This window comes from Canis lupus, chromosome 17, assembly GCF_048164855.1.
Source record: "Canis lupus baileyi chromosome 17, mCanLup2.hap1, whole genome shotgun sequence".
Taxonomy (NCBI): domain Eukaryota; kingdom Metazoa; phylum Chordata; class Mammalia; order Carnivora; family Canidae; genus Canis; species Canis lupus.
This window is the reverse complement of record NC_132854.1, coordinates 58,397,988-58,425,882: the sequence shown is the minus strand read 5'-3', so window position 1 is coordinate 58,425,882 and position 27,895 is coordinate 58,397,988. Positions and strand designations below refer to the sequence as shown.

Below are 27,895 nucleotides of genomic sequence, written 5' to 3'. Positions count from 1 at the left end.
CCCTTATGCATTATTGGTGGGAATGTCAACTGGTGCAGCCACTATGGACAACAAAGGTTTCTCAAAAAATTAAAATCACATATGATCCAGTAATTCCATCTCTGGGTATTTACTGAAAGGAAATAAAAACAGTAATTTGAAAAGATATATTCACCCCCATGCTCATTGCAGCATTATTTACTATAGCCATCATATAGAAACAACCAAAGTGTCCGCAGATGGATGAATGGATAAAGAAGTTGTGTGTGTGTGTGTGTACACACACACACACACACACACACACACAATGGGATATTACTCAGCCATAAAAAAGAATGCGATCTTTCCATTTGTGACAGCATGGATGGACTATGATAAGTGAAATAAATCAGAGAGGCAACTACTATACAATTTCACTTATATGTGGAATCTAAGAAACAAAATGAAAGTCATGGGTATGGAGAACAGAGTGGAGGTTGCCAAGGGTAAGGGCGGTGGGGGAAGGATGAAATGGGTGAAGGGGCATGGGAGGTACAGACTTCAAGGTATGAAATGAATAGGTCAAGGAGATGTGGTGTGCTGCACGCTGACTATAGTCCATAATATTGTAGGTGCCGTATTCGAGTGTTGGCAGCAGAGTAGATCTTGAACGTTCTCATCATAAAATAGAAAGAAAAAATTTCTTGTAACTTTTTATGGTGATAGGTGGTGACTAGATTTACTGTGTAGATAATTTCACAGTGTATACAGATTTGGAATCATTACATTGTACACCTGAAACTAATGTTGCGTGTCAGTTATATTTCAATAAAGTTAAAAAGAAAATAACAGAAATATTACCAGCATAGAACCAGTGTGACTCTGAAAACCAAATCAGATTTTGTCGCTTTTCAAAACCTCACCTCAGAACATTACACCACATAGACCTAGATAGATTTTGTTCTAGGTGTACTCAGCTCACTTCTTCATTTTCTTCAAGTCTTTCCTCGAAGATCATATACCTAGGGAGGCTCTCTGGCCACCCTGTTTAAAATCGAAAACCTTTAACATCAACCTTCAAGACTCTAACTACTCCTTATCCGGCTCCATTTTCAATTTTGTGTCACCATCACTTTCCAATATGCTATAAAATGTATCTATTATAATACGATTGTTGGCTTCCCACACTGGAATGAAAGTTGCACAAAAAGCAAAAAGAGAAAAACAAATTTCATACAAAAAATCACCTTGGTTGTATATTTGCTTTTGAAAATTCCTCTTGCAAAAACTTGAAACATTGGCCCCGTGAGTATACAATTTAGATTCACTAAAGGCAGCCTTAGACACTTTTTGTTATGAATTATTGGTTATGTGCCTGAGCCAAGTTGTAAGTCTGAAAACACATGTGAGGGGGGAAAAAAACCCAGTAAATTAAAACATAGTAAGTATTGAATGGAATGATCTTAAGCCGAGACACCATCACTGTGAAGATCTCCATACAGACGCCAGCCTCTGCTCTGGGTCTATAAGAAATATTGCCCTCCTGTCTTGATGGGATGAGCACTGGGTGATATACTATATGTTGCAAGTTGAACTCCAATTTAAAAAAAATAAAAATAAATACAATTAAAAAAAATATTGCCCTCCTGTGCAGAAAAGGAGGAAATCTATAAGCAGTTTTATTTTTTAAATTTCTGCCTTTTTCAAGTTTCTATTTAAATTCTAGTTAGTTATTATACATGGTAATATTAGTTTCAGGTGTAGAATTTAGGGATTCAGCACTTACACAGAACACCCGGTGCTCATCACAGTGCCTTCCTTAATACCCATCCCCTAATTCGCCCCATCCCACCGCCCACCTCCCCTCCAGCAGCCCTCAGTCTGGTCTCTATAGTTAAGAGTCTGTTTTCTGGTTTGCCTCCCCCCACCCCCCCGCCGCCCTTATGTTCATCTGCTTCATTTCTTCAAATCCATTATGAGTGAATCATATGGTATTTGTTTTTCTCTGACTGATTTTTGCTTAGCATAATACTCTGTAGCTCCATCCATATGGTTGCAAATGGCAAGATTTCATCCTTTTTATGGCTAAGTAATATTCCGTTGCATATATATACCTCCTCTTCTTTATCCATTCATCAGTCGATGGACATCTGGGCTCTCTCCATAGTTTGGCTATTGTTGACAATGCTGCCATAATCATTGGGGTGCACGTTTCCCTTCGAATAAGTATTTTTATATCCTTCAGGTAAATACCTAGTAGTTACATCAGTTATGTATGTTGAAAATACCTACTCCCATTCTGTGGCGTGTTTTCCTTTGTTCGTCTTTCAGTATGCTGTATTTTTGAAGTTTTGTGTAGTAAATTTCTCCAGGCTTTTCTTTGCGGTTTATGCTACTGTGTCTTATTTAAGAAATCGTTCCCTGCCCTGAGGTCACAAAGATGTTTTTTGTGCTTTCTTCCAAAAGTTTGAAAGTTTTGCTTTTTTCACATTCCAGATGGCTTCCCTTGTGTTTTCTGTGTTGACACGAATTAAAGTGTTCTTAGTATGTGGGGTTTTTTTTTTTCATGTGTGTTCAGTGTCCAAATTGTTAAGCATGGTCTCCAAGCTTACAAAGTATAATATCTAAAGGTTATATTTTACATTAGCTTTTTAATAATGGAGCATCTGTACTGCTGACTTTTTAATTAATAAAACTAATACAATATTTGAACTATCTGCTTCTCAGAGAAATAATGGCTTGTTAAAATTGCAAGATAGTATATTCTTTTCCTTCTCTCTTATTCTCTTAATAGAATTTATGTGTTTATGTTTTTCAGTCACATTGACTTTATTCTAGAAGACAACTTTACAAGGATCTAGAAGGAACAGAATTAAAGATGACTGAATACGGGGCTCCAGAAATTTAGGACAATCAGGTATAAAAATTTTTGGATGGAACATTCCCAACCAGTCAGTATAAAATAAAACTGGAACGTTCACAGGAGAACTTAAATACAGGGGAGGGTCTAAAAGAGAAGTTTTGAAATCAAATACTGTGGCTCTAACCCTGACTGGTTGGTGACGGTCAAGTTTTTGAAACATGTCCAAAAAATGGTGGCAATGTTTCTATCTGTTTCTTTTGGCCACTGTAAAGTTTAATGACATAATATAAGGCGCTTAATCGGTGGTACAGGGTAGCTGTTTATATTAACTGTTACTGTTGCTATTGTTATTTAGAATTCATGGATGTGGTATTCTGTATGTATATTGTGGATTTTTAGGAGGTATATATTGATATACTGCTATAACATTGATATTAATAACAGCCTGGTCAGGGGCGCCTGGGTGGCTCAGTCACTTAAGCATGTAACTCCTCATTTTGGCTCAGGTCACGATCTCAGGGCTGTGAGATCGAGCCCTGTGTCGGGCTCCGTGCTCAGCACATGGAGTCTGCTCAAGATTCTCTCCCTCTTCCTCTGCCCCTCCCCTTTTCCTTCTGCTCACACACTCTCTCTCTCTCTCAAAAAAAAAAAAATAATAATAATAGCCTGGTGAAATCATGTAGACAACACGATAACTATAATCCTTACATATATTCCATAAACTGCATTCCTCAAGTGGTGCAAATTAGAGAAGCTGGTTTTCTCTATTATGTTTGATCACATTGAGATAATTTTAGAAAAAAAAATCCAACTACTTTCCATAATGCTGGAGAAGTCAACAGTTTTTTCATAGTACTGTACAATAGTAATTATTCTTGAATAATTTTTAAATCTTCAGGAACATTTTGACCAATGAAGGTGAAATTATATTAATTTTATGTTTAGTCTTAATTGAATCGTACCAATGTTATTTCTTCAAATATGGTAATTTCAATATTCTATTCATGCAATTATGTCTTGATTTGATTAGTCGGACACAATAGCCTGTGTTCCACCATTCTAATTTTTAAAGAGTTACTGTACTTGAAGTTGATTTAAAGACACTAAAAAGAGCTATTTATTTTCCTCCTTAAAAAAAACAGGATTAAAAAAATAAAAAAACCGAGGATGATATTTAGTTGATTAAAATTTTAAAAAAATCTCTGTTAACTGATCAGGAGTGATTTTCAGGATATGTTGTTAAGTGAAGGGGAAAAAAAAGCAAATTACCAAAGAGAATATATAAAGTATGGTATTTTTGTATAAGGAGGAATTGGGAAATAAAATTACAGACACGTATCTGCTTATTTTTGCAAAAAGAAATAGGAAGAATAAACCAGAAACCAATAGAATTGGTTACCTACAATGGTAGAGGAATGGGGTGGGAAACAACAAGCCAGGATTACTGTTCCAGGATCTTAGTGTATTAGCAGGATTTCTCTTCTCCTGGCAACAAAAGTGGCCTACGGTACAGTAAAGGGCAGCAACATCTCTTCTTTGGTCCCCTTTCCTCCAATTTCCTTTTTTTTCTTGCCTTTGACTTCCCTTCCTCTACTTTTTTTCCTTTTTCCTTGTCCCCTCTTTTTATTTTTTATTCTAGTAAATGTGGGATAGATATGGGCAATGTCATTCCAGTTAGGATGAAATAAATTAAAAAAAAAAGAATCCTCAATGCCAGCAGTCTCCAATATGCAAAAAGCTGTATTCAAAAAGTGCTTTCAGCCAAATACATAATATTGTGTTCTTCTCTGAGCCATGTCCTATGGTGGTTATAGCCACGAACGAGCCATGGTTGCCTTTCTTAAAGAGCTTGCAAATTAACGGAGAAGACTGATCATGTAGGAATAACTGTCACATGAAATTATCTTTCCATATTGGCAACTAGATCAAGTTTTATAAATTGATTAGTGAGAAAAGTCTAATTGATTCTTTTAAAAACAAGTATATCTTTTGTATATGTGCTGCCGAAGCAAGCACCAAGTATATCTTTTGTAAGTATTAGAAGTAATGATTCGTGGGGCGCCCGGGTGGCTCAGTTGGTTAATTATCCAACTCTTGATTTTGGCTCAGGTCATGATCTCACGGTGGTGAGATAGAGCCCTAGGTTGCTCTCTGCACTCTGTGTGGAGTCTGCTCTGAGATCCTATCCCTTTCCCTCTACCCCTCTCCCTGCTCACAATAAATAAATAAATAAATAAATAAATAAATAAATAAATAAATAAATAGATTTTTTAAAAATGATTTGTATCAATCGCCATAGCTTGAGCTATAATTATTCTGAATATGTGACTATTCCTTATATTCTGAGACACCTTTTTATAGCCAAGGAAACAAAATTTTACTAATATTCTCAAGGGCATGTAAAGCATGGATCAGGAACACTGTTAAGACTTGATTTTATTTTGATTATTGTTTTTATCTATTACAAGGTTCTAATTGCTTGTAGATAATATCAGATAAAATGTCCTGACGTTAGCCCTTGAAATGTAGTGTATTTGAGTAAATAGAACCCAAACTAATAAATCAGAAATACCAAAATTTTTTTGTTTCACCTTTCTTTTTTTTATTTTTTAAAATTAATTAATTAATTGTTATTTTTTTAAATTTATTTTTTATTGGTGTTCAATTTGCCAACATATAGAATAACACCCAGTGCTCATCCCATCAAGTGCCCCCCTCAGTGCCCGTGACCCAGTCACCCCCACCTCCCTTTCAACCCCCCTAGTTCGTTTCCCAGAGTTAGGAGTCTCTCATGTTCTTTCTCCCTAAATACCAACATTATTAAATAGGATTTTGTTCAATTGCTTTTGGGGGAGAGAAAGAATATTTATTTATATTTATTTTTAGTGATGAGATGGTTCACTGTGTAATGATTGAACCATAGTCCAGACCTGCCCTGCAAGAAATATTAAAGGGGATCCTTTGAGCAAAAAGAGAGCCCATGTTGCATGTCTTTTGAAAGAGCTGCTTCTGCTGTTACTTCTATGTGGTAGAAAGTAGTCATTGTGGAAATGGTTAATTAAGGCAAGAAGATTGAATACTTTTGCTTCATATTTGATGGCTACTGTTGCAGATTTTTTATTACAGTTTACGATAAACAAAGCCATAGTCATTCTTCGTCCTTTCATTTTTTCATTCATTTCTCCTTCCCCTGTCCCCCAAGTTTAGCAAATCATATACTCTTCAGTGGAGCTGAGAACTGATAAGTCTGCTCTGCACGGTGATTTGGAGCTTTCCAATCCCAGGGAAAACTTGACTAAGGTCTAAAATTTATTTTTTCTTATCTATAGTAGGTCAACTGTAAAATGAAAATTTTCTACTTATTTCCTTATAGATTTAAGAATCTTCATTTATCCTGGGATTACTTTCCCAGACCTCTGCAGGAAGATTCCCATAAGAGACCATAGGATAGTTTCAGAACAGTTAAAAACACCTTTTGGGTTTTAAAGCTATTAACTCTCATGCCTAAACCTTAATTCCCTATCTTCCCTTCACCATATTGGAGTTTAGCTTATTTTCTCTGTTAATTGGAAGTAAAATAATTTTAACCTGCCTAGTATCATTCGACCTATGGGATCCTGATTTTACCACATACTTTTTCCTTAGGGACTGCACAGGACTGAATCCATATGGAAGAAGAGCTTTCCCTTTCCTATGGAGAAAGTGGCAAGGTTAGAAAAAAAAGATCATGTCTTTGGAACATGTGTTTTCTGTTGCATGAAGCATGTATCAAGCATCTACTGGTCACCGAATAGGAAAATCAGTGAGATAGTATCTATCTTTGAGGGGCTCACAGTGTAGTGACCCAGATGCAAACAGATAATTATTGTGGGTGTGTAGAATGCTAAAGGGGCCTGCAGAAAACCGTGAGTATTATCTGAGGGGTAGAGCTGGGTTCCCAGAGATGACGAGGTTGGTGCTGGACAAGGGGAGTACAGACCATCCCTACTGTCACAGATAACACTGTCCTGCAAGAGGGTCTGAGCTGAATGTCTACTTCATTCCCAGAGAATGAACAAAATTATAAAATACCTAGTCTTAGATGACATGTTCTTAATTCATCATAAAATATTCTTTATTCCTTTTCCATCACAGCTCAACATGACAGTCAACCAGCTTAAGTCCAATGTGTCCAAGTGATGTCAAAAGCTTCGCATTTTTCAGCATGCACATGGATTTCCAACTTGTGTTAATTTTATTAAACTGATACAATATCTGTTCTTCACTATTAACAGCTTAATATTAACTGCCACTCTTAATTTTCATTTTTCTGTTTTCTGCTGTTCTTAAAATATGGTTAAAATACCGTAAAAGATGTAAATAATTATATAGTCAAAATACAACAAAAGATGTAAATAATTATACAAAGCCAGCAGAGTGCATAAAGATGGCAAAACTTCTGAAACCAAACCATAGTGTTACCATGTGCCTGACCCCTGACATTGTTCATTTGTGAAAATACAAAATACAAAAATAGCTTACTTTTGTAAGACTGTATGGAACTTGAGAATCTTACAAAATGTTCATAGAAAAATTCCGGATTTTTCCCAGGAATAACAGACTGTGTAAAATAAAAAATAGACTAACAGAATTAGGAATGAAGTGACTGTTACATATAAAGTGCTGCATAGCCAAGAAGTCCTGAAAGGCAAGCTGTTGGTTGTTTTTTTTTTAAATAGTTTTTTTGGTAAGTCATGCCCAACAGGTAATTTTGGTTTTGTTTCTATATGGTGTGTTTTAAGTTTAATTGTGACAACTTAGTTGTCTAGATTGTTGACACAATCTGTCCGATTGTGCTTCTGTCTAGAGAAGCAGAATTATATAGGTAGCACGTACTCCAAGGAGTAATAAAATGTATCTTGGTCTCTAATTTTATGGAGCTGTGTTTCCTTAACTATATTTTCCTTGAGCTAATATTAAAATATCACCATTTTGCATTTCCCGAACAGGGGCCAGTGAAAGATGGGGCTGTGGGGCTGGATGTAGAGCAAAAGTAAAGGAAAGCTGGCCAGGGAATAGTTATTGCCGGTAGTAGTATTATGTGCAGGGCTACCTGGGCCAAATTAAGGTTGAATTCTAGGGACATGATCTTGATGACTCATCGTGTATACCGTCAAGCTCTCATTCCCTGGAAGTGCTTTTTCCCCGTACAGATTTTTCTGTTGCCTGACCTTGGCTCCTGCTAAGCCAGTCCCTTACTTAACAGTTGGGCACGAAGTTGATTGGGCGCCTTCTGCAGAGGTGGCTGCTGTCATGCAGGGTGGCTGCTTCTCTTGCAGGGCGCTGTATGTGAATCCTGCTTCCTACACTCTTAATATGTATATGGAGGATACATACACGTTCCATTCAGGCAGGTTTACGGTGTGCACAGTGTGTACAGCTATATACACCTATGAGGGTGTTGTAGAGAGCAATGTATTTTTCTTCTGAGAACAAAGATGCTACAGTTCCTTGAGACTAATACTAAATACCTCAGAAAAGCATAAATGTGTGCCTTTCATAAATTAAGTCATAAGTTCCCCCCCATGAAATAACTCCCCCACAAGACTTAGAAAAATGCATTTTTGATAACTGACCTCCAGGAGCCAGCCTTCTGACAGATGTTTAAAAGCAGTGTATTCACACCCCTATTGTACTCCGGTTATATTGTTAGGTATTTGTTTTCTATTAAATTGTGAGCTCCTTGAAGGAGCGATGATCTTTCATTTTTATATCTTTTTTTTTTTAAAGATTTTATTTATTTATTCATGAGAGACGGAGAGAGAGGCAGAGACACAGGCAGAGGGAGAAGCAGGCTCCATGCAGGAGCCTGATGTGGGACTTGATCCCCAACCCTGGGATCAGGCCCTGAGTCAAAGGCAGATGCTTAACCACTAAGCCACCCAGGCGTCCCAATTTTTATATCTTTAATATCTGGCACTCGGGACATGTTCAGTGATACTGTCACACCTGATGTTCTGTGGACCTGTGACATCCTTTAACAAATGTATGACTGCAGGCGATGCTACAACACACACACACACACACACACTGCAGGTGATGCTACAACACACACACACACACACACACACACACACACACACACACACACGAAGCCTGGCGGTTATAGAGTCACGGGGTGGGTACTAGAGGTTTTGTACAAGTGAGCCAGGAAGAAAGTTCAGAACCAATAATTTGTAGCCAGGTGTTTAGAAGCTTGTTGGATTTACAACCAGATTCTAGGCATCAAAGAAACCACTTGAGTTTTGTAGCAGGGCAGGTTGAAATCCAAAAAACCTGCCTGATGGGAAAAAATGAGGTAGGGATGCGTATTTTCTCTTTGTGTATTGCCGTCTGCTCTGTTCGTGGAAGGTAACCCACAGTGGGTCTTGGTGCCTGTTCATTAAGGACTGCGTGACAACAGCCAAAGCCCTGCAGCTGTAGGCCCGATCTGCCAGCGATAGAACTTTTTATGTGAGCTTTTTTCTCTGCAGCATGTGGTGTGTGGAAAGCAGTCTTTGGAAGCAGGTGATCTTGGAGGATTGCTTAGTCTTTCTGTGCCTCAGTTTCCCTGTATTTAAAATGAGGCTAGCAGTCTCTGTGCCCTATAGTAGTGAAGTTTAGGAATAATATATGAGTGCTTTTAATTAGCACATTAGCTCATCTATAAATATTTGATGCCACATCCCAAACATTGTTCTTTTTGAAATTTATAGACTTAAATAGGAAAAAAAAATTAAAATGAAGACCCCCCCAGAGAAAATAAAATGCCTTCATGATGTAAGGAGGTATGTAATTTACCTAAATTTTAGCCTAAAAGCTAACAGAACGAGAGTCTGTCCTTAGATCTGTAGTGGCCTTGGGTGCTGCCCAAAGATAACGGACGACTTCCCTCCCGAGACAGGGTCCTAGAACTTGAGTGGCACGGTGAGGGACAGTGGCTGGCTCTGGTGTCGGGGCCGTCATCCCGGTTCAGGCGCTGCCGTGGCCTCAGGATGATGCTGTTAGCCCTTACAGGCTGCTTACCCTCTGTATTCGTTTCCTGGGGCTGCCTTGATAAAGTACCGCAAACTGGATGGCTTAACACAATAGAAATGGATTCTTTGACAGTTCTGGAGACTAGAGGTCTGAAACTAAGGTGTCAGCAGGGCCATACTCTCTGAAGGCTCGAGGGAAGAAGCCATCCTTTCCTCCTCCCAGCTTCTGGTGGCTTCTGTCTGTCATTGGTGTTCCTGGACCTGCGGGCGGATTGCTTCAGCCTCTGCCTCCATGATCACATGGGATTCTTCGCGTGGTGTGGTATTAATTTTATGTGTCACCTTGAGTAGGCCACTGGTGCCCAGATGAGACATTGCTCCTGGGTGTGTCTGTGAGGGTGTCACCAGACGAGAAGAGCCTTTGAATTGGTGAACTCCGTAAATGGTTTGCTCTCCACAGGGTGGGTGGGCATCATCGAAACTCTTAAGGGACTGAACAGAACAAAAGGTGGAGGAAGGAGGAATTCATCCCTTTTTTCCTATTTCACTGGTTGATCTGGGTCATTTCGCTTCATCTTTTCCTGCCCTCAGACTGGGATGTGCATCACTGTCTCCCGTGGTTCTCAGGCCTTTGGACTCGTTACACTATTGCTTCCAGCTCTCCCAGGTCTCCAGCTTGCAGATGCAGATCATGGGACTTCTGAGTCTCCATAATCTTAGGAGCCAAGTCATCATAATATATACACACACACACACGTATACTCAGCTGACTCCTAAGTCCCTTCCAGGTCTGCAGAGAGTGAGTCGCTAGTCCCGTCAGCTTTGTACCAGAACTCTTCCCTGGTAAGGTTGACTTAATAGCAGTTGGGAAGGACAGGCCTCACAAGATCCCCTGCTCCTTGAAATTAAGCAGAAGCATGGCGATTAGGAGAGAGGGCCAGACCTGCCATTTGAAAACCTGTTGGCTGCTTCTGCATCTTACTGTAATCCCCAAATGTCTGAAAGCTAGAGAGCACACACCTGACAATGTTGCCAGGGGAGCAAATAAATGAAAGCTCTCTTTCAGAACAGCTTTATGGTGTCCACATTGCGTGCTCTAATGAGAACTCAGGTGCCTATGATCTTAACGTATACTGCTGTGGGTTTCATTGTGTTTCCCCCCAACCCCAATTGATATGTTGAGATCCTAAACCCCCAAAGGTGATGGGGTTAGAAGGTGGGGACTTTGGGAAGTGATGAAGTCACGGGGGTGGAACCCTCGAGAGTGGGATTAGTGCTTTATAAAAGGGCCTCCAGAGAGATCGCTAGCCCCTCCTACCCTGTGAGGACACAGAAGACAAGGGCTGTGAAGCAGGAAGGGGCCCCTCATCAGAACATGAGCATTTCGGTGCTTTGCTCTTGGACTTCGAGTCTGCGGAACTGCGAGAAGTCAATTCTTGCTGTTTATAAGCCTCCCGGTGACAGCAGCGCACTTACACGAGGACACCCCAGTACCTCAGACGGTGACCTTATTTGGAAATGGGGTCACTGCAGATGTGAGGAGTTAAGATGGGGTTATTCCGGTGAGCCCTAATCCAGGATGACTGGCGTCCTTCTGGAGAGGGGCGGCCTGGACCCAGAGGCCGACTTGCGTAGAGTGGAGATGATGTGAAGACACAGGGAGAAGGTGGCCTCACAAGCCAGGGAGAGGGCCTGGAACCTTCCCTCACAGCCCTCAGGAAGAACCAGACTAGCGTAGACCTTGATCTTGAGCTTCTAGCCTCCAGAACTGTGAGAAAATAGATTGCTTTGGTGTAAACCGCCCAGCCTGTGGCACTTTGCTGTGGCGGCCCTAGCGAACAAATACGCACTTTCTGAGCGTGTCTTCTCACCGGTCTTCAGACCCGAGTGAGGGGGATGCGGCCAAGCCACCAGCCGCCCAACTGGTGGTCAGAATGGACTCAAGAACCAGGACTCCGGGACCGGTGTCTTGGCGTCACCGTCAGCGTCGTTCTTTTCCAAGGACGCATTTCGTCAGGACGAAGTCACAGTGCGCCCTCTCCCCTCCAAACCTCAGTTTTTCCTGCCTTTCCAACCAGCCTAGCGTCCAGAGCTACGCTTAAGACCAGCCAGCCCTGAGGGTTCAGGGGTCAGCCGTGGGCGACTGCCGTGGCCCCGAGAAGATTGGCTCCGGCTCCGGCTCGCTGTGAGAGCAGGACTGAGGCGTGGGCTTGTGGAGGCCGTTCCCGTAGCTCGGGGGGCCCCTCAGGAGTTCCCTCCTTGAACCGGCGCTGGCCTCCACGGAAGTATAAGGGGAAGAAAAAAGAAAGTATTTTTTAATTAATAGTCTTAACCTGTGTGAATGTGTGCGTGTATATATGTGTGTGTGTGTTTCAAATTTTATTTATGTATATATTTATTTATTTCCTTTTCAGCCAGTACAGGCTACTCTGTCATCTTTGAAGATGTTAGATGTGGGAAAGTGGCCAATTTTCTCCCTTTGTTCCGAGGAGGAACTGCAGTTAATTCGTCAGGCCTGTGTCTTCGGCAGCGCCGGCAATGAAGTCTTATATACCACAGTAAACGATGAGGTAAAGGTCGAAGGAGACATTCAGCCCCTTACAGGAATGGATTTGCTAAGTTTAAGGTCTTGGGTGGGGCGGGGATGGGAGGAACGAAGGAATTGCGGTTGTAAGAAAAAAAGCATGGAGAGTAGATTCTTATTATATCATGTTAAACAGTGAAGCAGTAATTATGGGCTCTTCAGAAATACAAGTGCTTGGACTAACAGTGGTTTCCCCCCCCCCCCCCCATAGATTTTTGTGCTTGGCACAAACTGCTGTGGCTGTTTGGGATTAGGTGACGTCCAGAGTACCATTGAACCTCGGAGACTGGATGCTTTAAGTGGCAAAAAAATAGCCTGCCTCAGCTATGGGAGTGGCCCCCATATTGTCCTTGCGACCACAGGTAACCTAGGAGCACATGTAGAATTGGAGCCACTGCCTTGTTAGAAGCAGGACTTAGGACCACCCCTTAAACCGAGAATGTACTTTTTGATTGGGCAGGAGTTTCTGGCTCTGCCCTGTGAACTTGACTCTTGTCCATGCTTTGGACACCATGAAATATGAACATATCTGAATATGAGAGTAAGATAATGTAGAAGATGGAATCCAGCAAGCATTGGCACTTTGGACGTGAGAATGACAGTACTGTAAGCCCAGTGAACCCCTTTTGTTTATGCTTTTAGAAAGTTTAATTATTTTGCATTAAAATGCTGACCTCACTCTGGACTTTTTGAACTTGGGATCCCTGATCTATGAACTAATGAAGTCCAAGATGCCCTCTAACTCCTAGCACTGGGATTCTTATCATGAACGTGACTGATGGCTATAGGCTTTGATATTAGTAGGATAGAGAATTAAATACTCTCATGGCTATTTTATGAATTCACGCTAATAAGACATTTTAATTAAATCATACCGTAGAGGTTTTTTTTAAGCTGGGTATTCATTTTATTAGTATTCTTTTCGAATCCCACATCGGGCTCCCGGTGCATGGAGCCTGCTTCTCCCTCTGCCTGTGTCTCTGCCTCTCTCTCTCTCACTGTGTGCCTATCATAAATAAATAAATAAAAAAAATTTATTAGTATTCTTTGAACTGAAAATAAAGTTTATAAACATTCTTTTGGTTACTTATTTCACATAAATTTTAGGGAATTTTGGTTGCCGGGAATAGGCTGGATTTTTTTGGCCCATTTTCTTTGGCGGAAATTCTACATAAAGTATTTAAATTTTTTTTTTCATAGAGGCATCTAAGTGCTGACAAGGCAGAGGCAAATTATTGGATCATATTTAAGAGAAAGTGTGAAGTAAGGTTAAAGGGAACTTAAAGCTACTTTTGCCTTCAGGGCATCTACCTCTCCACTTAAATGGGGTTGTGGTTTGATGTACTCCTGAGGTGAAGGGATCGTGCATCAGACATCTAACATGTTATGCTGGGTCCACGAAGGGCTATAATGGGGGGGCAAGGATGGGCCGGCTCCTCCATCTCGAAGGCACTGAACAGAAAAATCGTTGGCTGTGAGCAAAGCAAGAAGGAAAAGAGAAAGAAAAGGAAGAAAACCTGTCCCTGAAGGGTTGTACTCATGCATTTGTATCCCAGTTCACATCAGACTGGGTGGGCCAAGAAATCCTAAGCGTGGGATCTATCAAAGAAGTACCTTTAAGGGCCTTCATGGCATGACAGAGGTTAATGCAGATGCTTTCTTGAAGAAGGCACCTTCACTTCATCGTAGGCCTGAGGAAATACATTGCCATTGAAAAATGAGTTTTCAGTGGCAGTTAGTAGCATATAGTCAAAGATAACCAGGGACACAGGGAAACAAGGCACCATGAATGAGAACCAAGCAGAAAAGGACAGCAAAAACTGACTACGAAGTATCAGATATTAGAATGATCAGATACCAGTTATAAGAGAGCTGTATTTATTGTGTTTGAAAAAATATCAGATGAGCTTGAAGCTATATCCTGCAGAGATGAGAAGATTTGAAAAAGAACCGAATAAACAATATAATCATCAAAAAGAAAAGCTCAGTGGGCAAGTTTTATAGCAGTTTGGACACATCAAAAGAAAATAAACTAGAAGATTAGAAGAAATTAGCTCTCTGGAATGTAGCACAAACAGATAATATAGTAGAAAATACAGACAAAGGAGTATATACTGTATGATTCCATTTATTGAAAGTTCAAGAATAGGAAAAACTGAATTCTCTTATTCAGGATTATATATGGTGAGCTTTTTGAGTGATCATCCAGTTATATTTCTTGATCTGAGTGGTAGTACGTGAGTGTATGCTTTGTCGTTATTTCTAAAACAGCATATATTCTGTGAACTTTTCTGAATGTGTATTATACTACACAATAAATAATAACAAAGATTTAAAAATTAACTTGATGATCATTTTATACATAAGAAAGTAGCCCCAGAGAAGGTAAATGATCTTACAGTCTTTTGACTTTCAATCTGATATTTCTTCCTGTTACTCTTGGTAACATTCCTCGGCTGTTTATTAAAAACTTATCTCCTAGTTATTATAATTTCATCCATTTCAATTCACCTTGTTGCTTTGAGATAGAATATAGTTTGTATTTCCAAATGTGTTCTTTTATGAATGAGTTTGGTGGAATAGGGAAGTTGATTAGTTTTTGCACATGCATTTTTAGTTTTCATCCATGAAGGTGTGCAAATATATATGTTCATATAATAAAGTAGAAGTTTTGAAAGCTGGTTGTATTTCTTTTTATTTTCAGAAGGAGAAGTCTTTACCTGGGGTCATAATGCTTATAGCCAGCTGGGCAATGGGACAACTAATCATGGTTTAGTGCCCTGTCATATTTCTACTAATTTGTCAAACAAACAAGTCACTGAAGTTGCCTGTGGGTCTTACCATTCTTTGGTGCTAACATCTGATGGAGAGGTGAGAATAGTTAGCATAAATCTCATTGATTTTTTTCAATAAGGTTACATAGATTCTTATAGCAGTCTTAGAAATATGATCATTTGATTTAAATAACCATTTTCCTCAAGTTCAATCTTATTCTTGTTGGCAATTCATAGTCATGGTGGGTATATCATGAAGTGTACCTTTATGTAGTAGGGATTTCTATTAAATTCCTAGCAAAATTTAAAAGGCTGTATTTTCCTTCTATATGGCTGTACTCGAGGGTTTTATTTGCTAAAAGAAAAAATTTCAAAATGCTGGAAAATATGGCTAAGGTATCTATAAGTAGATATTTTAATAATATGTGATATTTGAGAATAATTACTGCTATTTGTGTAGATAATACCAATAACCTAATTTTGTAACATACTGCATTTTGTAAGAATGAATTTCATAAAAACTTCTCTGCCTGTGGTGTGAGAATTGATGGATATCAGGCACTTTGAGAGCAAAGATGAGGCACTATGAGTACATATTTGCGTCCAACTGAGACACTTTATAAACGAGTGTGTTTCATTTTTCGATTCCCAGGTATTTGCTTGGGGCTATAATAACTCCGGACAGGTAGGATCTGGATCAACAGCCAATCAGCCGATCCCTCGAAGAGTCACAGGCTGCTTACAAAATAAAGTTGTTGTGAACATAGCATGTGGGCAGATGTGTTCGATGGCAGTAGTGAATACTGGGGAGGTAAGAAAGTTGTGTGATATGTTGTTTTAAAAAACGCATTTGCCTTGCTGGTGTCCTACTGACGCAGCACGTTTCTCTCCAGCAGAGAGCTTGCTTGCTTATGTTTTCCTTGGACATTGAGTCTCTGGTTTTCTCTCAGGTCTATGTCTGGGGTTACAATGGAAATGGGCAGCTTGGACTTGGCAGTAGCGGCAACCAGCCAACTCCCTGTAGAATAGCAGCTCTGCAAGGCATTCGCATCCAGCGGGTATGTCCACAATTGGTTTCCGTGTGCCTGCTTTTAAGTCTTTAGGGGCAAAGATACACAGTTTTCTTGGCAGATGAAGGGTTTAGCTGCTTGATGTTTTCTTCATTGAAGTGAAGGCTAAAGCTCTGTTTCCCTGAATTAATTTGTAGATGTTCATCAGGAATTTATGTTTCTAGGCCATTCTCATACTTAGCTATTGGAATGTAAATTGTCACAATCTTTTCCAAGGAAACTTTGGTAGTATATATATCAAGAGCCTTGAAAATACTCATAACCTTTGTTCTGTAATTTTATTCCTAGGTATTAGCCTAAGGAACCAAAATGAAAGACACTTACAGAATTAGTGGAGAAGATATAGCAAAAAAAGAAAGAGAGAGAGAGACAGAGAGAGAGAGAGAGAAAGAGAGAAAGAGAGAAAGAAAGAAAGAAAGAAAGAAAGAAAGAAAGAGAAAGAGTTAACTTCAATAAATAAATAATAGATGTAGGATAATTTAATCAAATAATGTTAATGATTAAATAAATTATACTAAATCTGTATGAATGGAAATGATGTTTACAAAGGGTTTTGAAGGATATGGAAATAGTGCTATGTGATGTCAAGTAAAAATAAAGATACAGACATGGTGCATGGAGACATGGTACATATCCATGTATCTATATATGAGTAGAAAAATAATCCTGATCTTGAGATTAGTTTCATATTTATACTTTTCTACATTTTTTCCACATTGAACATGTTTTAGTTTTACAAAAAAGGAAACAAATTCTTAAAAAGTAAAAGCAGAATCCCTGGGTGGCTCAGCGGTTTGGCAACTGCCTTTGGCCCAGGGTATGATCGTGGAGACCCGGGATCGAGTCCCACATCAGGCTTCCTGCATGGAGCCTGCTTCTCCTCTGTGTCTCTGCCTCTCTCTCTCTCTCTCTCTCTCTCTCTCTCTCCCTGTGTCTCTCATGAATAAATAAATAAAATATATATATTTTTTAAAAGTAAAAGCGTATTTCATATTCAGTCCACATCTTTGGTCTCTGTGAACATAATGAATGCCATATTTAAAGCTGAACAAACCAGATTCATGTTACTAAAGGACTCGTGTTGATCTTACTGCAGTTTTGGCCACACACAGGCTAAACCAGTTCTAGACATAACTGGTTACCTTGATGTTTTGCCTCTCTGAGCAGGCTGCCACTGTTTGGGGTTTTTTTTTCATCTTTGGTTCTTAACCTACCTTGTGAAAGCATATTTGCGGGCCTAAGTGGATTTGGGTTTTCTTTTTCTAGGTTGCCTGTGGCTATGCACACACATTAGTTTTAACAGATGAAGGCCAAGTGTATGCTTGGGGTGCAAATTCTTATGGTCAGTTGGGCACTGGCAATAAAAGTAACCAGTCCTATCCTGCGCCTGTCGTCGTGGAAAAGGACAGGTAATATGTGCATTTTCAAAGTAACTTGCATGTTCTTTGGTTTATTAAAACCACGTAGACATGATACAGAATTGTGGGCAACTTACTGCTAATGTTAGAATATTGTTTCATGAGAGCATTCATCCCTTTTTAAAATTGGCCTTTTGGGCGCACCTGAGTGGCTCAGTTGGCTGAGCAGCTGACTCATGTTTTCTGTTCAGGTCATGATCTCAGGGTTTTGGGTTCAGGCCCCTCATTGGGCTTTGTGCTTAGTGGGGAGTCTGCACAGGGGATTGTCTCTTCCTCTGCGCCTCCCCACACTCATGCTCTCTCTTTCTCTCTCTAAATAAATCTTTTAAAAATAAATTAAATAAAAATCGGCTTTTGAGCTGTTGGGGAGTTTGTATGTTACATATTCCCCTTTCACTTACCCATATTTCAGCTACTCTACACTAATGGCAAGGACGAAACCTCCAGCGGCTATCCTACTGTGTTCTCCGTCACAAATTACCTTTTCCTCCTTCTCATCGTTTTCTGTTTTATATTCTTAAGAGAAAGTTGTTAACGCTTGAGGTCAATCTTCTCTGCTTAGGAAAACGAAAGCACCTCAAATGAGGTATAAAGCTGTTCACTCAGCTACTTATAAAATGTAGTTGAAAGGATAGGACACTCATTATTTTAGTTCCCAAGCTATGAGGAAGTGTGAAATGGTTAGAAAATTAAGACTTCTCTTTGCCTACTTGTCTGCAAGGTTGTGTTAAGTAATTAGCATATGCAGAATTTCCTCCCAAATTATCCCACTATTTTTTTAAAAGCCTTTTGAGTGTCTCAGACATGGCATTATCACTGCCTTTTCATTCTACGTGTTTTGACACAGTGCTATTGAACAAAAACATTTCATTAGTGTTTCTGTTAAACTAGGGTTGTAATCACTGTGGGAATTAATATGGCTATTTTCATTTTTATTGTGCATATTAATTTTTGTTACATCTGATTTTAAAGTAAATATATGGACACATAGATTATCTTGCATTTGTATGCAGTTCTTTTACATTTTCCTGTTGGAGTATTTAACAATGAAAGTGAAGAACCAGATTGTCATTCTCAACCCCATTGATTTTCATTTGAGCATTATAAGCTGGTTAATTTTGTTTAACATATGTCAAATAGGTTAAAAAAAAAAAAGACCTGTTTTTGGTTTATTTCCCCCAAAATCTTAGGATAAGACCCTGGACCTCAAGGATTGGGGAGGAGGAGAGGGACTGGAGGTCAGGAGTGTGTGAGTGTGTGCTGGAGGCACACAGCCGTGCTCTTTGCATTTCCCTTAGATGTAGTCCCAGTCCCGAGCTACTCAGTGAAAAGAGAAGGGACAGTCTTGAGACTTTGGACAATCCCACAGATGCCTCAGTTGAGCAAAGCGAGTCAGTAGGGACATTTAGTATTTAGATACACGACAAAGAAGAGTTAAAGGATCAAATAAAGGTGCTGTGGAAATAAAAACAACATATTTATGTGGCACTTAACCATTTTTATGGTGCTGCCACACTTCACGTACTTTTTAACTCATTTGCCAAGTCCACTGCGCTCCGCTCATCAGCAGCTTGCCCCACATTTGCACCCTGGTCCCCAAGCGTCCCAGAGCGAGTCACGTAGAGCCAGGGAGCAGCATGGTGGAGGAAGCAGGAGAGGCAGAGAAGCCGGCATGGGAGTTACGTGAGTGCCAATGCCTTACCTGGTACTTGAGAGTATTGCTTTTTTAAATTGAGTAAAAACTCAATTAAAAAAAAAAAAAAAGCATTTTAAGCATTTTTGAAATTTTGAATTATAACTGTAAAAAAAAAAGTGGAAATAGCCACACACTTGCCTGCTCACTGTTGTCCACATAGTCACCATTTTGGCTACGACTATTGTGGATGAATGTCTTGAACGAGATCCTCCTGCTTTTCTGTTTTCCGTGCCTGAATTTGCCGTGGTAATCCCTGTTTGCAGGCCCCGCATCACACGAGCATTGCAAGGGAGGAATTTGTAAGTCTGCTGGGACTTGTTTTGCACGTACCCACCCCTTCTCAGCAACTGAAACGTGCAGATATGTTAGGACTTCTGTCTCAAGAACTCCCTTCTGAGTCTTGGGGCCCATTTCGGGGAAGTTGAACTACTTAGAAACAAAAGGATTGAATTTAGGGTGGGGTGGATCGTCAGGTCCTGGTTACCTGGTCACAGAACTGGAAGGTGAAAATCTGTCTACATTGGATCCTTTGCATAAATGACAACCCAGAGGAAACCTTTTAAGATTTTTCCCACAGAGGTCCGCTTCTGATGAAGACTGCTAATAACATTTGTTAGCAATTTATGTTCACATAAAAGTAATTTTAATGACTAAAGCCATTCTCTTCTCTCTAATCCAGTCATTCCCAATCTTTCTGAAGTCTCAATACTTTGATTTACCAGCATTTGTCTTTGTTCCTGAAGTTTCATAAAAGCATATTTTGAAGTTAAATTGAGTTAGAACTCACTTTGCCTTGCGTTTTCGTGAATTTTGTGACACCTTGCGATAATTGCAATGACGTTGGCCTCTTACAAAGCCAGGCTTGGGAATCACTGCTCTGGACCTTTTATGATCATCCTTTGTCCCCCACTCTTCTTCTCGCTCACAAATCACCTTTTTTCTCTCCTCCTCGTTTTCTGTTTTACATTCTTCCTCAGTCTCTGCGTTTTCATTTCTAGTACCACGGCCATTAAGCTGTGGTCCTTGGGGATCATTCCGTGGAGGGGACACAAAATTCCTTCATCATGAACATGTAGTACCTTCTCTTCATTACTCATGGCTGCAAAATAAAATGTCAGATATGCCAGACACCCTGACAAGTGGAGGTGAGCTCAGTCCACAGTCACTGTCTGTTATATATTAGACTGGAGAGTATGAGCTTCCAAATTGGCTCCTTGGTACGAATTGGATTTAAGAACAGATGACCTTAGGCAACTGCGGGATGCCTTGGCAGTTGGTTGGGTCCCACGATCAGCCTGAAGGCTCCCTCTAAACTGTCTCCACTCTTGTTCCTGTAGCGGCTGCTGACGTCAGCCCAGCCCGTGCCCCACCCTTGACTTCCCTCCCGCGCAGCTGCTGGGTGTTCAGGTAAACGTCCCCTGGCTCAGGGAGGCCAGCGCTCCAGTGCCTTCCGCACCCGGAGCCCTTTGCCACGTCTGTTCCACCCTTTCTCCACGAAGCAGCATTCCTGCCTCCTGTAAGGGCAGAGGCTACGCTCCCTTTTCCGTGGAGGCTGGTAAAGATATCCCAGAAGCCAATGTCAGAATTAAAGCATTTTGGTTTTCTGAAGTTGGGTGGAAGGACGCTGTTTCGTTCCCACCCGTTACATTTTTCATAGAACATTATCAGGGAAAAGAGGTGATTTTAAGCGGTCTCCCAGAGCTCCTGCCACCGCTGGTAAACACTTGAGTCTTCGGAGGAAGCTGGCTGTGAATGTGCACTGTGCTGGGGAGCTGGTTTCGTTGACCCTTCACCACAAGGCCGTGAGACGATTGCTATCTTGTCTTCTCTTCCCTCGCCTTTTTTTTTTTTTAAGAATAAAATGGATGATAAGAGTTTAGGTAACTCGGCCCCCACAGGCTGCCCTCTGACCCCCAGCCCGTGCCCTGGCCACCGCAGCAAGGTGTGCAAAATGAGATAGGTCTCTGCTCTCACATTTGATGTAACGGGTGAGGGTAGATGGTAACAGTAGATGCCCTTTCTTTGAATAAATGTATTTATTCTATTTCCTTCCCCTTTTTTCTTTATTTGTTGAAAAGAGAAGCCAAATAGGATTGGCCATCTTCCTGGTGTGGGCATGGAAGGTTCATTTGTAAAGTCCACGGCTGAGGTTTGGGCCCAGTCGCGGACTTAACCGTGCAGCCAGGAAAGGTCTCAGTGTCCTAATCGATCGTTGGAAATGTCCAGGCTCTGTATGAGGGAGGCTTTGCCGCCGAGAACACTTAGCAGGAATCCTGTCAAGAAAGCTCTGCTCCTGGCTGCTATTTGTACACCAGACACAGTGCGCGGTGTATTTGATCACTTCTCAGGTCCTCGCCTTGCATGTGATGAAACTGAGGCTTCGAGAGGCCCGGGGACGTTCCCACGGTCACCTGGCCTCATGGTAGAGCTCCGATGCGCCCCTGGGCCCGCCGGACTCCAGCGTCTAGGCTCTTCACCCTGGCACGCTGTGGCCTCTTTTCTAGTTAGTTCTCCTGTTGTCCAGAAAGCAGCCCTTGAATAAATCAGTGAAATTACTTGGGCCACACATAAAATCCGTGCACTGTAGCCTTCTGACGCAAGCCACCAGAGCGGTCTCCAGCCTGTGTGATGCCCGTCTTCCCTCCTTGGCTGGGAGGCATCCGGTTAGACATCCAGGGACGTCTCCATCCTCTCACGGCTAGCCGGTCATGGGGTCTTACCCACCCCTCAGTTGCTCTGGGTTGTTGAGTGTTTCCCATAAAATGACCTCTAAGTTGCTTAGTCAGACACCATGCTGGGGACAGAAACACACTTGGGGAGGAATAAGCCAGTGATTCAGGCTGCCAGGAACCTGCAACCCAGCTGGGTAGGTACGACCCAGGCCGTGCTTCCGGGGCGCAGGTGAACCAGAGGCCTCCTACTTCGGGGCTGTTTGAGCTGGGCCTTGAAAGATGGGCAGGATTTCTAAGGCAGAAAGGAAAGAGCATTCTCGAACAAGCTGCCTGAACTGTAAGAATATTGAGGGGCAGCAAGTACCTCTGTGTGTTGGCGCCCGGAGGACATAGGCAAGTGTGGTTCGAAAGGGGGCTGGATACAGACAGAGTTGTATCCAGTTAGGGCCTGGAGTTGTGTTAGGGCCTCGTGCCACGTGCCTTGATCCTATCTTGTGGGAAGCCACTGTGGCCCGAAGGCACTGATGGGGAGCAAGGTGTCTTCAGCCCTTGTACAACCGATTCAGAGGAGAGGGAGAGTCTGAGGCAGGGACACCGAGCAGGCTGTCCCTTGGTGCACGCACGTGGTGTGACTGACCTGGGGTGGAGGCGGATGGCAGGAGTCCGAGCAGCTCTGTCACCTGTCAGTGGCTATTCTGAGCGGGAAGGGGGAGGAAGTCCAAGCGGAGTCGGAAGCTCTGCGCCTCCTGCCTGAGGGTGCGGGCGCCCTGGGCGCTGGGGCAAAGGCAGGACACTGACCTGCCTGGGGGGAAAGCAGTTTACCCTCTTCTCTGAATCTGCGTGACGGCGTAGGCTCGGAGCAGAGTAACTAGTTCCAAATCACCAAAACCAGAGTTTTCCATTAGGAAGGAAGCCGAGAACTAGGTCCCTGGCAAAATCAGGGGGCTCTAACGTGTGTCGGTTTCGGGAACCTGCGCCCCTAGGCCCCGGAAGGTAGGAGGGGTGGGGCCCACGGCGAGTTCTGGCTGACGCTAAAATTGGTGAAATTTTGATGAAAATATTTCTTGATACTGGGTCAAGACCTGGGTTAAGTAAGTAGCCTGAGTCCTTTTTTTTTTAATCTACTTCATTAAGTCCTTTTTTAAGAAAAAAAAAAAAATTAGACCACGATTGGGTTAATCTGTTTGTTTGGGTCTCCATCCCCTTGGGAGGGTTCTTGCATCTCGCCATGGAGGCTACAGAAGCAGCCAGAAGTGCCCCCAAGCCCGTCTTCCTGAGCTGCGCCACCGAGGGACAGCTGGCCTGGAAACAAGTGGTGCCTGGAAATGGAGGCCACTAAGCCTCCTCCTGTTCTGTTTTGTTTTGAAAGCAGATAAAGCTAAGGGACGGGGGAGTCAGCTTGTCTCTTCTCCCGTTTGCCGTGTTCACCTGCTGTTTGTGGACTTAGGATCGTGGAGATCGCGGCCTGCCACTCGGCGCACACGTCGGCGGCCAAGACCCAGGGCGGGCACGTGTACATGTGGGGCCAGTGCCGGGGCCAGTCGGTGGTCCTGCCTCACCTCACCCACTTCTCCTGCACCGACGACGTGTTCGCCTGCTTCGCCACGCCTGCCGTCTCGTGGCGCCTCCTGTCCGTGGGTGAGCGGTCCTTCGTCCCCTCGGGGGACTGCCCGGTACTAGGGAGACGACTCTGGTGCTTTTAGGGTGCTAGTAACGACTTTTCCGGGCGCAGCGTCGCACTCAGTTCTCTCTTGTGGGCTCCTGTGGAAGGAAACTACTTTGATGGATTAATTTTTCTTGGAAGTATCAGAAACATCATGTACTAAATTCAAGGCAGTTGTAGTTGACTGCTTTTAATTTCCCTGGGAAAGTGCACCTTTGTCCTTAGCCAGCTTATTTACTGAAACATGCAAACATTTCACGGAGTGGAGCAGTTTGGGACTTTTTAGTTGTTTTGTCAGATTTACAAGCAGATGTGGGTGAGGCTCTTATCCTTCAATGATAGTAGAGCGGTGAAAATCTGTATTTTGGGGTGGGGGGTGGGGAACGTTGCCCTGTTGGTCACTTATCTTGGGTACTTTCGCGAGTGTCACCAGAGCAGTGCGAGAGGCTGCCTGCAGTTTTCTCCATCCTCCTTGACCCTAGAAACTTTGCTGTTCCTCCCGTAGAACCTGACGACCACCTTACAGTGGCCGAGTCGCTCAAGAGGGAATTTGACAACCCCAACACGGCGGACCTGAAATTCCTGGTGGATGGGAAGTACATTTACGCGCATAAAGTGCTGCTCAAAATTAGGTAAGGAATCCTTTCTTTTGAGAATTGAAATAAGTACCTTTATTAGGTCCCAGGCGGCCTATGCCCGTCAGTAGTTAGGGAAGAAGGGAGGCCGGTTTCGCCCTAGGAGTGGACAGCCCAGTCTGGGGATCAGGTGTCCCTGGGGGGAGACCCGGCTGGGCCTGCGGGGTTGTGTCCTTGTGTTTGGACGTGAATACCTGCGGGCAACACTGTCTCAAAGGTCTCCGTGTGCTCTGGTGAATTCCATGAATTGGGCATCCCATAAATTCTAATTAATATTCCTTATAGTTATTCAACCCCGTTGTTGTTGTTTTTTTTTTTTTTAAGATTGTATTTATTTATTCCTGAGAGACACAGAGAGGGAGGCAGAGACCCCAGCCGAGGGAGAGGCCCGAGTCGGGACCGATCCCGGGACCCGGGGTCACGCCCTGGGCCGCGGGCAGACGCTCAGCCGCTGAGCCCCGCAGACAAGCGCCCCGTTTTCACGAGGCCACAGTCACGCCCCGTGCCCGGGCTGCCCCGCCGTTACCCTGTAAAGAGCCTTGCTCCGAGGACCGCGTGTCCTGAGGTCGGGGCGCAGGCCAGCCCCGGGGAAGGAGGCCACGGCCGCGGGGTCCCGCAGTGGGGGGGGAGGGGGGGCAGGGCCACAGGTGGGGGGACCCGGGCGAGGCCTCGGCGCTTCTGTGCCCTGCAGGTGTGAGCACTTCCGCTCCTCCCTGGAGGACCACGAGGACGACACGGTGGAGATGAGCGAGTTCTCGTACCCGGTCTACCGCGCCTTCCTCGAGTTCCTGTACACCGACCGCGTCAGCCTGCCCCCCGAGGAGGCCGTAGGTGGGGGCCGGGGCTCCGCGGGGCTCCTGCGCCCCGGCAGCGGGGGGAGGGGGGAGGGCGGGAGCCGGGGGGAGGCCCTGGGAGTGGGGGGGGCCGGGAGCCGGGGGCCTCGGGAGCGGGGGTGCCCTGGGAGCAGGGGGCGGCCCGGGAGCGGGGAGACCCCGAGAGCGGGGGTGGGGGGAGGGGGGCGGGTGCTGAGCGGAGCTGGGGCGTCTTGGGAGCGGGGGATGGTGCCCCGGGAACGAGGGGACCCCGGGAGCGGGAGGCCCCGGGAGCAGGGGGGCCCGGGAGCGGGGGTAACCCGAGAGCGGGGGTGGGGGGCCCGGGAGCGGGGGTCCGGCTGCCCCCGGGGCATGTGCGGTGCGCAGGGAGTCCACGCCCGTGGCACGACCCCTGGGGCCTCCGGGCTCAGGTCCGGGAAGAGGCACGAGCGGACGTCGCCCTCGGGTGCCACCAGGGCCACGTGGGGGGGGGGGACCAAAGGCGGAGCTCTGCCCTCGAGTTTGGAAGTGACCCCAGGGGCCTCGTGGGCGGAGCAGCCTTCAGTTTGCGTGGGGGCCTTGTGAGGCCGCGTCCTGCCACCGCAGAGCCCTCCTTCCGGCAGACGTGGGCCGTCGGGGCACGTGCGCCCCGGAGCCGGGTCCTTGGGGCGAGGAGCCTGCAGCGCGATGCTGGGGCGCAGGTAGCGGTTGCCTGTTGGGGAGTGCACGCGGCTCCAGGGAGGCCCCCCTTCCGCTCCGCAGTGCTGTGTCCTGGGTTACCTGGAGCCACTCTGACCAGAGCTGGGGCCCCACTGCGGGGCAGCTCGTGTGTCTGTCAGACCCGCCGGGATGGTCCAGGTGCAAGGTGGCTGTGCCCCGGGTCAGGGCCGCGTAGCTGGAGCTGTCGACGTTGCTCCCGACAGCTGGTAACCAGAGGGCTGCCGGGGTTTGCTCCCAGGGGGGCACGCGTGTGAGCCAGAGAGGGAAGGCTCCCCGCTTTCGGGTGCTCGCCCCAGGAGCTGGGTTAATGGAGGGATCATCCGTTAAGCTGAGGACGATGACGGGAAAGGACAGGGTTTGCCCTAGAGTGTGACAAGTCAAAGGAGTTTGAGTCCGTCTTAGACTCCGCGTGGCAATTTTTCTGTAGCCCCCCCCCCAACATTTGCAGGGCCCTGGGTGAGAATCCAAATAAAGCCCCTTGTACCTTTGTCTAAAAATGCAAAGTTCTATGTTAAGCTAACAGATTTCAGATAAAATAGGTTCAATCCTCACTTTGAAAAATAGACCTTCGTTGAGAACTGAACGGCCAGGCTTGAGTTTTAGTTGCAGTTTAGAATTTTAGGGCTGTGGAGAGCTGCTTTCGGGAGCACACAGAGGGACAGACCCCAGGCGTTCAGCTGTGGCCTGCACTGGGGGGTGTACAAGCCCCCCCATCCTGGGCCGCACCTGCGGCTGGGCACCTGCACGTTGGCGGCCTGGTCTGGAGGGGAGGGAACGTCCACCTGCGGGGCGTCCGGGCTAGTTGGATTCCAGAGCCCCGGGTGCCGCAAGTGCAAGTGCGGTGTAGGAGCGGGTGCGTGGCTCCTGGGCCGCTGTGGTGAGGACTGTGCCTGGAGGGGTGCAGGCCCGGGCTGTGTTGAGCAGGGGCTCGGGGCCGGGTCTTCCCTGAGGGCGGCACCTGTGGGTGTGCACTGATGTGATCGCGAAGCTGGGGGCTGGGGCGGGGGGCGCGGTATGGATAGGAATTTGGGAGTTTCTAAGAACTGACCAGAAACAACGGAGCCGTCACAGCTCCCGGGATTAAGAAAGATTGCAGTTCCTCCGTTGGGCCGCGGGCCTTTCTTCTCTGATTTTAACAGTATTGGTCCCGTTCCCATGGACACGGGTTTCCCGCCCTGACCCCCCCCCCCCCCCTTAGTAGCAGAGAGACCGGGAAACAGTTGCTGTTGTCCGACGGGTGAAGTCGCGGCTCCCGGTGCTTCGCGTGGACCCGTGACCTGAGGTCGGCGCAGCCCGGGCGGGGGGTGGACCTAGCGAGTGTCGGTCCCCGCGTCCAGGGTCTCATCAGCGAGCCCTGAGCCCCCCGGGGGGGGGGGGGTCCGAGGCCCGCCGGTGTATGCGGCAGTCCGGTCCCGGGGCAGAGGTATGCGTGCGGGCGACGGGTCACACGGCGGGAGGCCGCAGTTAGGGTCGCAGTTGGGCTGGGCGTCCGGGCTACTGCCCGCCCCGCGGAGGTCGGCGGGCGGGGGTCGGGGCCTGGCGCCCTCCAACAGCGCGGGGGAGGGGGGCGCGTTAGGAAGAAGAAAGCGCGAGCCAGTCGGGTCTGGACGATGAGCGTGGGCAAGCTCAGCCCCGCAGCGAGGACGGTGAGCGGAAGCGCGCGTGGAGCCCTTGCGTCTGGGCCGGGTGGCCGCAGTGGCCGCGGGGGGGTGGGGGTGGGGGTGCGGAGCGTGCTCCCGGGGCCGCGGGGGCCGGGGGGGTGCAGAGTGTGCTCCTGGGGCCGTGGGGTGGGGGGTGCCGAGCATGCCCCCGGGGCCGCGGGGAGCAGGAGGGGTGCCGAGCATGGTCTCGGGGCCACGGGGCGGGGGGGGGGGGGGGTTGCGGCGCATGCTCCCGGGGCCATGGGGGACGGGGTGGGGGTGCGGAGCGTGCCCCCGGGGCCGCGGGGGAGTGATGGGGGCAGATGGGGTGTCGAGCGTGCCGCGGGGGCGGGAGGCGCAGGGCCCGGCAGGCCTGCCCTCGCCTTCCGGGCCGA

At 45.3% G+C, this 27,895-nt stretch overlaps 1 protein-coding gene across 20 annotated transcripts in view; it reads left to right on the top strand.

Annotated features, from left to right (window-relative positions):
- The window catches only part of RCBTB2 (RCC1 and BTB domain containing protein 2), a 45,681-nt gene that overhangs the window by 8,718 nt on the left and 9,068 nt on the right, over nt 1-27,895 (top strand). For 8 of the 20 annotated variants that reach the window (XM_072783116.1, XM_072783115.1, XM_072783114.1 and 5 more), the window contains exons 2-12: nt 2,777-2,875; nt 6,467-6,531; nt 12,231-12,386; nt 12,612-12,762; nt 15,105-15,271; nt 15,827-15,985; nt 16,125-16,232; nt 17,511-17,653; nt 23,478-23,668; nt 24,199-24,325; nt 25,020-25,159. In XM_072783116.1, coding sequence (XP_072639217.1) covers nt 6,490-6,531; nt 12,231-12,386; nt 12,612-12,762; nt 15,105-15,271; nt 15,827-15,985; nt 16,125-16,232; nt 17,511-17,653; nt 23,478-23,668; nt 24,199-24,325; nt 25,020-25,159 — 1,384 coding nt within the window. In that variant the 5' untranslated portion in view covers nt 2,777-2,875; nt 6,467-6,489. Of the gene's footprint in view, nt 1-2,776; nt 2,876-6,023; nt 6,122-6,466; nt 6,532-12,230; nt 12,387-12,611; nt 12,763-15,104; nt 15,272-15,826; nt 15,986-16,124; nt 16,233-17,510; nt 17,654-23,477; nt 23,669-24,198; nt 24,326-25,019; nt 25,160-27,895 lie in introns of all 20 variants that reach the window. The other 12 variants (XM_072783124.1, XM_072783123.1, XM_072783125.1 and 9 more) reach the window with 6 other exon arrangements.